Source organism: Octodon degus, unplaced genomic scaffold, assembly GCF_000260255.1.
Source record: "Octodon degus isolate 3935 unplaced genomic scaffold, OctDeg1.0 scaffold00147, whole genome shotgun sequence".
NCBI classification, from domain to species: domain Eukaryota; kingdom Metazoa; phylum Chordata; class Mammalia; order Rodentia; family Octodontidae; genus Octodon; species Octodon degus.
This window is the reverse complement of record NW_004524723.1, coordinates 3336909-3347715: the sequence shown is the minus strand read 5'-3', so window position 1 is coordinate 3347715 and position 10807 is coordinate 3336909. Positions and strand designations below refer to the sequence as shown.

The window sequence follows — 10807 nt, the reverse complement described above, 5'->3', positions numbered from 1 at the left end:
AGAGGAGAGGAGAGGAGAGGAGAGGAGAGGAGGGGAGAGGAGAGAGAAGAAAGAGCTGTGCCTGTGGACAAATCACTGAATGAGTAGTTTTAGAGAAATCAGAGATCCTGCTAAGGGAGAAAAAGGTAGATTTTACATTTAGGTGGGTAGAAAGGGTCTGCTCTGCAGGACCTGCTTTCCCTTGAGAATATTTGAAGGAGAGGGGCTGATTGCTGTGTTTCTGGTTTTGATGCCTAGCATACGTCAGCTCAGTAAAAAGGCATTTCAAAGGGGAGGAACCAGCCTGGTCTCATCCCATCTCAGAGCCTGGTCTCATCCCATCTCAGAAGCTAAGCAGGGTCAGGTCTGGTTAGTACTCGGTTGGGAAACAATTCAAGTTGGACAGTGACACAGGTAATAGAAAAATGTGTCCTGCTAGTAAGCTGAGTTGTAATGATCTACTTCTTCTTAGTGAACCATTTTTTCACTTCCATAATATCCTCTGTTGGTCATTGGGTTCCCTGCTGAACTCAGCCTCTTTTTTAAAAAATTTTATTTTAAAGAGTAAAAACAAATAGCAGAAACAAAGAAAGAAACAATAACAAGCAACAGTACAAATGGTACAGAGTTTCAAAACAAAAATAAAAATTTAACAATAAAAAAGGGGGGAGCAACCAGAAAGCTACGAGTAAAATCCGCATAGGAGGATGAGTTAAAGTCTGTGAACAAAACAAAGAGCTGTGCCCCTCAGGAACAGACCAGCAAACTGTAGAAGCGGGCCAGAGCACTAGGAAGGAGATTATGGACAGATCAAAGTCTGAGAAGGAGCAGAGGAAAGAGGCATCAGAAAAGCGAGATGGGGAATGGTGAGGGAAGTGCAGGAGCAAATGAGTTTAAGGAATTGACAATAAAAGTAACTGTTAGAGCAGAGGTCTGAGAGAGCCTTGCAGAGTGGGAGATGCAGAATAGTTGTGCCCAGGGGCCTGGGTGCTGCTTGGGCTGAGAATGGGTCTACCCTTGTGAGGACTGAGATCAAAAGCTGAGGGGAGGTGGTGTACAGAGGGCAAGTTGGGCAGGGTTTCACAGCTCCTTCTCTCGCAGGGGTTAGTAAGTGAAGAGAACCATGAGAGGCAAGATGTGTGTTGCATCAGGCTATGGAAGGTGATTTAGGAAGGAAAGTGCTGCCAAAATAAAAAGGAAGAAGAAAAGAAAAATTAGGACACACAAATGAGTCATCTCTGAAAAAGAAGCGATAAAAATGAAACCAAGTGCAAGGAACTTTGGGCAGGCTTAAAACAGGAAACAAGAAGACAAATATGCTAAGAAATATGGAATAAAGATCTAACAATTTGCCAAGAACATTAAAACCATTTCCATGGGCTGTGAGGGGAAAAAAAAAAAAAGAATGAAGGGAAAACAGAGATGTTGTTTACAACATTTTCTACAACATAAACATGAGAATCCTGGGATCAGAGATTGAGCTCTGGGAGCTTCCCACATATACCACCATAGAGGGCCAGGCGAGGTGGTGGTGACATAGGGGAAGGAAACTCCTGACCTGAAAGATAGCTGGGCCAAGTTCATGTTCTCTAAAGCTGGAGAATGAGTTTTAGGAATAATGGAGTAGAATATTTATTGGGGGAAAGAAAGCTTCTGTCTGAGATAGTAACAGAAGGGGGACCTGAGCCAGTTGCCCCCAAATCTGTCTTTCTGGGATTTTTATAGAGTAAAACCACATGGTAAGGCGGGTCCAAGGTGGAAAACAAGGGAATCCCGCTTAGGTGGGCATGAGATGGGACAAAACTATGGTCAGCGGTAGCAAGTGGACAGGAATACGGAACTGGGGCTTTTCCTGTAGGAAGGCTGGGCTAGTGACTTCCAGGCATCCTCAAGGTGAGAGACCTATTTAGAATACTATCTTAGGGAGCTATGCATTTGCTTGATCTTTTGCTGGAGGTCTGGCCCACAGCAGGGGCCTGTCCCTCCCAAAGTTGCAAAGTCATCTTGTCTTCTGTATTGTTTCCTTGAGGGCCTAGCCCTTTCTGACTGCCTATAATATTTCTAACTCAGCTGCCTGCAATCTGAGGAATAAGACAGAAGGGGAAGGAGGAGATGTTTGGTCCTTTTAAATGGAAAGAGGAGGGGCTGGGGTTCCCTGAGTAGTAAAAGGCATGGAAGCACAGGGCTTCTGGTTCAGCTGAGAGAGACCAAGGCAAGAGGATCTCAAATTTGTGACCAGCCCAGGAAACTTAGTGGCTTAGCAAAATCCTGTCCTAAACTTGTTTAAAAAAAAAAAAAATAAGGGCTGTGGATATATAGTTCAGTGTGAAAGTCCTGGGTTCAACCTCCAGTATGGGAGGAAGAAGCGAAAATAATGATACTTTGGGTTTTGAGGAACAGACCTACTGACAGAGTACAGAAGACCACATTGTCAGAGAAAATAACAATTGGCATTGATATTTGTGAGGGGGTAGAGATTTTATTGATTAATGAGGGGCCACTCTATGTAACTAACTGTCACGAAACATGAGTGAATCACATTTAAAAATCACAAGAAAAAAATCTTTCAAGTTTGTCTAGGTCTGACCTCTCTGCCCCAGCCATTGTGCTCTACTAAATGGACTTTTGCAGCTTTCCTCTACTGATTCCAGTCCTGGCTTCCTGGGTGGTATTTCTCAAATGTATGTTTCTGATCCCTGGGCAGCCTAGCACCTTCCTGTTGCTCTAGGGAGAGGCTAAGGAGGGACTGTTTCAGAGGCAGACCCTCCTCCACTTAACACCAGCTCATCGTTTCTCCCATCTCTCCCTTCTTTGCCACTCTTTGGAATTCTCTTCTTCCCAAGAAATAGAGTAGTGTAATGTAGTAAATCTTTTTGACCAAACCATTGAAGTGAGATGCACAGGACATTCATCTTGCATTTGATCCATGATTGTTTTTGGGTCTGGATGTAAACCTTGAGTATGGTTATTTATTAGCAGAAAGCTGGGTAGAAATTGCCCATTGATCTTTCCACTTTCCCATGTGGACTAGGCAGCTTACAGGAGGCAAACACCGCCATCTAGTGGTGGTCCAGGCCTTTCCTACTCCCTCCCCTGCAAATCCTATCCTCTCTGCCCTATATGTTAAATCTGGTTGGAACTTGCCGGAGGGAGCAACAGGTCTTGTGTATGGGTGTCTCCTGGGATGTTTTCAGGAGAGGTCAGGCCCGGCTACTCTGCCTCAACGGTCTGCAAAAGGGCCACACCCATGCTGCACTCCGCCTTGCTGCCCTGAAAGGTCCACCTCTGGCCGTGTGTGCACTTGGCCCCAGAGAAAGCCAGGTCTGCCTGTGTGGGCACAGAGGAGCAGCAGCTAGGGAGTCTGCATTCTGGAATCTCCTGGGGTGATTTTTATGCACTCTCCGTGTGCAGCCTTCACCTGGACATTTCTAAGCTTAAATGTGCTGCTCTATGAGGTGACGGTAGCAGCACTGTTACCCGCCTCACACAGGCAGCTTGCGAACTGTAAAGCATTGCACAGATGTAAACTAGAACTGTCCCACAAGGTCCTTTGCTGAATGGCATTTTAGGGAAAATGGCACCAAGAGAGTGAGAGAGTGGAGAGAGGAGGGCATGTATTTGCTTAATGGACAAAGGGAGTTAAATTGAGAAAAAGAGTCAACAAGCACATTTCCATCTTCTCCTGTCTCTTTCCCCCTTCCACCTTCTATCATGCAGTATCCTACCTGATCTCTCTGGGCAACAGTACCAGGCCTGCCCTGGGACGTGTTCAGCACGGTCTCTGCCCTGTGGCTGTTGATGTGTTTTGCAGGCACCAGTCTGGGGCATCCTTTAACTTTCCAGGCCACTCTGACATTCAAGTCCCCTTTAGTGGAAATTTCCCATGGTCATGATGCCAAGCTTTTGTCCCCGGTGGGACTGCTCCCTACTCACTGTGCCTTTCCCTGGGCCTCAATGACATTGCTCCCAGCATATGTGACTGGAGCACAGCATATTAGGAGGAGTATATTAGGTGTACCGACGGCAGTGAAGTTCCCTGATGGTGTTACAGCGGAGTTTTCCCTTTGGGCCACTGCTATAGGTGAACTTTGGAAGATATCAGGTTCCAAGCTGGACCTCAGCTTCCTCACTCCAGCCCTTCCCTCCCCCTCACTCTTTCCATAAGGGCAGCTGCTGTTCCAGTCTAGTAGATTCTGTGCTTAGAATGAGAAACCCTGATTACTCAGTGACTCCCAGTGAGGTCAGAGAGAAAAGGACAAACAGCCAAGGTTAAAAGTGACAGTCTCACTAAGCAGCTTAGGGTTTGTTCCTGCCGCCAGGGTCTCTGTGCTTTTCTATGGGTTCTGCCCCAGAATCCAAGCAGGTGAGATACGCAGGCCTGGGGAAGGTGGAGCATAGCACTGGGCAGCCCTAGGGGCAGCCCAGATTCCTCCTGCATGCAATTGAGCACTCTTCCTCCCTTCCCACTCTTCCCTGGCCCCCAGGGGCCAAGCCAGGGTGGAACCACCCTCTTCCCTTCCCAGAGAGATGAGGTTTGACCTCTGTCCTTGTGGTGAAGCTGCATTCTTTTGGGGGTACTCTCAGCCTGTGTCTTAGGCTAGTGGCTCAGCGAGGGTTGGGAAGAGGGATGGTGCAAGAGTGGGAAGGAAGGACACTGTCTCTTTCATTATCTTCAAATGCTAACTAGACTCAAATGAGAGCCAGTGAGTTAGAAACCAATGCCAGCACAGTTGGAGTCTGGAGGGTGGCAGTGCTGTCGGGGTAGGACCTAGGGATGAACCTTTGGAAAGATGAAGGGACACACAGGGAAGAAATTGGAAGCTATATTTGGCTGGAAGTGTGGCAAAAGAGTAATAGAGAGAATTCTAACAAAGCAAGAAGGAATTAGAAGCAAAGCCCTTGTTCTGGACGGGATCAGACTGGCTGCAGCTGGAACTTCTGGGTGATCAAATGGTGTTGTACTAATTACCCTTTTTCTTGTTTTCTTTTCTATTCCCAACTCCTTTCTATCTTCTGTATTCTCTTACCCCAAATCCCACCTTTTCCTTTTTCCTCCTCTTCCTCCTCCCCTCTCATCCTTTTCCCTCTTGTCCACTTTCTCCCTGATCCCTTTCCTTCCTCCAAACCCCATGTTCTACACCTGCCCCCACAACTGCTGAAGCTCTCTGGTGGATGCGAGTTAACCGTGGTCCTCCAGGACTTCAACGCGGGCCACAGCAGTGAACTGACGGTGCAGGTGGGGCAGACGGTGGAGCTGCTGGAGCGGCCGAGTGAGAGGCCGGGCTGGTGTCTGGTCCGCACCACAGAACGGAGCCCACCCCAGGAGGGCCTGGTCCCCAGCAGCGCCCTGTGCATCTCCCATTCCCGAAGCAGCGTGGAGATGGACTGCTTCTTCCCCTTGGTGAAAGGTAGGAAGAACGAAGGGGACATCACAGAACACCATGCAACTGACCTGTCTTGGGACTGGCTGGGATTTTTTTTTTTTCAGGGACCTGGTGTTAAAAAGAGTGACTTGGAAGTTTGACAAGAAAGAGTGACAGGTAGCTGGGTAACTATATGAAAAGTCATTTAACCTGAGTCTGGCTCATCTTCAAAATGAAGATCTCAGAGATCTTCAAGATCTTAAGATCTTTAAGTCCTCTCCCTTCTTTCCTATCACTTCACACTGCGTTCAGAAAACTGCCCCACTTATGGGCAAAAATGGCCTGGATTCCCCCTCTCCATGGGCCCTTCTCCCCCTCTACAACAAATGCTGGCACTCTGACCCCAAATATTCACCCTGACACAAAGGATAATGCACATCCAGCAGACAGCTGCGGCAGAAGTGGGCTTGACCTCCCCTTGGCCCACCACTCACTGATTCCCTGTGATGGCCCAGTTCTTGGGGCCTTGATGTGTATTTTATGTGTGCTCTATTTCTTCCACATGCTTTGCATTTGCTTTTCCTCACCCCGGAGGCTAATTAGGACAATGGTTCTATGATCAGAGTCATCAGGGCCTTTGGGGAAGCTGAGGCCCAGAGAGCCAGGCAGAGCTGAGTCTTAGTTCTCAGCTGCTTTTTGTAACTGGCCACGTCCTCAGTATCAGGGACACCTCCTCTGCAGACTTGTGCTACATATTTATAGTACAGGAAGAAGGCAATATCCTGGCCGTGTCGGAGGCAGGGACAAGAGTCACATCATGAGACCTGTTGCCTGCTAGATAGATCCTTTGGGTTCCTTAAGTGTTGAAACATTCTGGTCTCTCCCTTTAGAGAGACCTTACTTCCTACTTCTGTCCACTAGATGGCGGTGGCAGGCTGCAGCATTTGTGGCTCACTCTCCCACCAGCTCCCTGGGTGTTTTCTACAGGGATTCTCCTCACAGAGCTGAAACCTCCCCTCCTCTGGCTTGGCCACCACAACTTTCGTAGCTTCCCTCTGAGGACCAAGAAGGGATTGTCAAGTGGTTGTGTGGGGAGTTATAACTGTAGGTATAGTTCTCACCACTTTGAAGGAGCCCACTGGAGAGACTCCTAGTCACAAGCAAGGAGAAAATCAGGAAACTCAGGAATATGGTTCTGTTTGGTGTCTAGGAAAGAGTAGGACTCACAGAAAATAGGTTATTGTAGGGGAAAAAATGAGGGAGTAGGTACCACAGTGCCTGGCAGTCAGTCACACTGCTATCCTGAGTTATTATTGTATTATTTGTCATAGATTATCCAGGGGAAAAAAAAAAACCTGTGAATTCTTACAGGTTCACTTCAAGGACCCCACTGGCATACACAAAATAAGGGATGAGCAGCTGGAAAAGGCTAACTTCCCACAGGTCCTCAGGAGTGGATCCTTTCCATTGGGCAGGACTCAGCCCCAGCACTCTGACACTTCCTGACCTCACATGCCCTCCCCCATCCATGACTAGGTAAAGGCTCAGCTCTTCCCAGCATGGCCCAGGGCAGCCAAGAGGGAAAGCAAACAAAAAGCAATGTCAGTGACCCAGCAAATCATTCAGAGTGCTCTGCTACAGAGAAGGGAATCCTCAACTATGGGACAGAGCAGTGGGGATTTAACTGAAAATGGGAACTGAAGATTTGGAATGAGAAAGAGAGGCAAGAGAAAGATGGAAGAGAGGTAGTCATAGACTTTTCAGCTGGTGCCACCAGCCAGCAGGGCTTCTTAAAGTACCACCTTCAGCTATCACCTGTTTGGTTGGCTCTTTATTTGCAGGTTGATTCCTTTCTCCCTAAGCATAGCCCAGCAAGGCTGGGCCTTCATAAAGCCACCTGTGAGCTCTCCCTTCCTCTCCTGCATGTGGGCTCAGACTGTAGAGGTACCTGGCTCCCAGCAGTTAGGGCCCATGTTTCTTTTCCTTTGAGCATCACTGTGCCCTTAACAAGACCCTGGTTGAAAATAGCAGATCTGCAGCATGCTGCTCCCACTTTTATTCCAGCTGGCCACCTACTGGCAGCCCAGCTTTCTCCCCTCTCCAGTGTGATTTGCCATGGTGAGTGCTCTTCCTTCGAATTGGGCAAATGTGCTGAGTTGTGCCATAGGAGGGGCTGGCCATGGAGGTCAGAATTGACTTCTTTGTCAGTGAATACTCCATGAGCTGTGGGAAGCAGGAAGTATCTGTGATGTGCTGTCTTGGGCCGGCAGTGACTCTCAGGAAGTGCAGAATGCTAGGCCAAGAAGGAACGCTGGAGAACCTCTAGAGTGGGGTTCTCACTCCTGCTGCACCACAGTTATGTAGAAGCTTCCCAAATTGACTTCCCCAGCAATGAGAACATCTCTGGAATGGCCAGCAAGTCAGTGCTATATATGGTTTATGCTCCATAGACAGATCTAAGGTACAGCCTGGTTGAGGCTTACTCCATCATCCCTCACAGAGCTGAAACCTCCCCTCCTCTGAAGTCTGCCAAGGAGACTTCAGTGCACAGGAAGGCCAGGAGTCTCCCTGAAGCTGCAGGGAGAGCTCTTAACAGCAGCACTGGACTAGATGCTCCCTACCTCTCACCTGTGCTCTGCCCTCACTATGAATGCTGGGCTTCTGAGTGGCTCAAGTTCTTCTGCTCTCCCCTTCCTGTGCTTTCTCTAAGGGCACTGGCAGCCTGCTGTCCTAATTAGTACATCTATGGTGACTCACACTGGGGTTGGTAAGAAAAAGCAGAGCTAGGTGACAAAGTCAGGGTAGCACCTGCCTTTGCTGCTACTCTGAGACTGCTACCCTGACATCTCAGGGCCCATGGTGGGAAGTACCCTGCAAGGAACAGAGTCTTTTAGGAGATGTCATTTGAGACAAGGTCTCACTGTGTGGTTCAGGCTGCTCTTGAATTCACTATGGCCTTGAACTCATGGTGATCCTCCTGCCTCCGCCTCCTGAGTGCTAGGATTACCAGCTCATGCCACCATACCCAGCAGGAAAAAGACTGAAGCAATGGTTTTCAACTCTGGATGTATCTTAGATCCACTTGGAGGAGGCTTTTTTAAATACTGATGCTTCACTCTCTACATGAGAAATTAATTCTGGACTTTGGTATCAGTTTATTTGTAAATTATTTGATGGTTCTAATGTTTCATGAGACTTGAGAACGAGTACTTTATGGGTTTGGTATTTCCAAGAAATCAATTTCAGGAGATACTTAAGGATGTGTCAGAGCCAGGCATAATAGTTCATGCCTGAAATCCCTACTCAGGAAGCTGAAATGGAAGGATCACTGCACTAAGCAAATTAGTGGGACCCTGTCTCAAAAAAAAAAAAAATTTGTCTTAAGTGTCAAGGATATATTTCAGTGCAAAGGGCCTGGGCTCAATTTCCAATACCATGAGGAAATTTAAAAGATACCTCAAAGGGCTTAAGGGTTAGTTTTTAGATAGTATAAAGAGTACAAGTCAACAGTGAAAAAGTAATGTAGACTTAAAAATGCCAGAGGACTTAAATAGCCATTTCTCCAGGGAAAATAGCTAAGAGTTACTATGATACTCACAACAAGGTACTTCACACTCCAGCTAGGAAGACTGTTATGTAACAGAGAGAAAAAAAATCATAGTTCTTGGCCAGGATGTGGAGAAATTGGGCTACTCATGTTGGTGGGAATATAAAATGGTGTAAAAGGTACCCCTGAATATGCTTCAGCAATCCCACTTCTAGGTGTATATCCCAAAGAACTGAACCCATGGGCACAAACAGATCGCAACCCAATGCTCATAACTGCATTATCCATGGTAGCCAAAAACTGAAAGCCACCCGAATATCCACTGCCAGCTGAATGAATAAAGTCTGGCATATACTGTATAATGGCATACTATTCAGCCAGCCTTAAGAGGGGGCTAAAATCTGACACAGGAGACTTCATGGATAAACCTCAAGGGTGTTATGTTTAGTGAAATAAGCCAGTTCCAAAAAGTCAAACACTATTATTTTCCTCATGTGAGTTATCTTGAATAATCAACTTTACAGAAATAGAAAATAGCATAGTGATCATCGCCAGGGGCTGGGAAGCAGGAATAACAGGGAGTTGTTCCATGGGCACAGAGCTTCAGGTTTACAAGATGAAAAAGTTCTGGATATGGATGGTGGTGAAAGTTACAAAAAATGGTGAAGAAGATTTAAAAAAACAATGTCAGTCCTGGGTCTTTTCTGTCATGAACTCCAAAAAATAGTTTAGGTTTCTCTCTTCCCAGCTGCACAGGACATCTGTGTTCCTTTTCTTTTCCTGTGTAATTCTTCCAGCTGGGACTGGGCATGCAGGGCCATGCCTCTTTGCTTAGTTAATGCCAAGCCCAGCGTTTCCACCATGAGCCTGGGGGTTGGGGGTGGATGCTCTGGAGAAAGAGGGGCTGATGTTCTGATAGTTCCTTCTGCCATCATCTGGCTCACCCCAGGAAAGCTGGCCAGGCTCAGGAAGGTGGTACAGAACAATAAAGAAAGGTGGGCTCTGGAAACAGAGGTCACCAACTGCCTGAGGGCGCTGAGCAATCTGCAATGCTACTGATTTACGTTAGGCTGGTAGTCAGCTCACAAAAAATACCTAACATTTATTGAGCCTAACTATAGGCTGTGTAGTATGTAAATACCTTCATACTATAAATCACTCTTTCCTCATTTTACAGACAAGGAAATAGTCTTAGATTAAGTGACTTGCTCACAGTTGCATAGCGTACTAGTAGGAGACCCAGATGTGAGCCCAGCTGTGTTCCCCTCACTCTGTTCTACTGGGTCTGAAAGAGTAGAGGCTGGAATATTATCTCCATTGACAAAGCATCCATGAATTAACCAGTCCAGCTATGTGAGGATTTGAGGACATGAACCCCATGACAAACACTATACATACCACCTTCTCATTCTCCACTTCACCTCAGGCCCCAAGTGTCCCCTACCCTGAATAGGAAAAGCTCTCAGAGACAGACTTTGTCCTGTGCATGTCCAGCCCACTAATAAGACCCTGATTCCCCCTTCTGGAGAAGACTGAGTATGCAGCACCCTACACAGCCAGTTGAGCTTTGTTGAGGTGTGATAGGGACCAGCCAAGCCCTGGAATTGGTCCAGCCTGGCAGATTTTCTGCCTGATAGGAGCTCCTTGTACTTTCTATGCAAGGGGCCAAACTGCTAAAAAGTTGTGGCTCCTGCCTTTCCTTCAGAGGCCTAGTGACAGAAGTCCAGTGCTTCCTGACCATCGTTGCTTGTCTCCCTTCCATGCGCCAGCCCACCATTCTCATTCTGCCTGTCCTTTCCATCTTTACCTGGAACAAAGTAATATTTTTATTAGGTACAGAGCTAGAAAGTGTAGTTCAGCAGTAGAGTGCTTATTTGGCTCTGGCATATTCTCTCTCTCTGTCTCTCTCTGTCTCTGT

General features: G+C 47.1%; 1 protein-coding gene across 7 annotated transcripts in view; it reads left to right on the top strand.

The window, feature by feature from the left end:
• Kalrn (kalirin RhoGEF kinase) overlaps positions 1-10807 on the top strand; it is a 733834-nt gene that overhangs the window by 582138 nt on the left and 140889 nt on the right. For all 7 annotated transcript variants that reach the window (XM_023702250.1, XM_023702249.1, XM_023702247.1 and 4 more), the window contains exon 34: positions 5141-5387. In XM_023702250.1, the coding sequence (XP_023558018.1) occupies positions 5141-5387 (247 nt within the window). The remainder of the gene's footprint in view (positions 1-5140; positions 5388-10807) is intronic.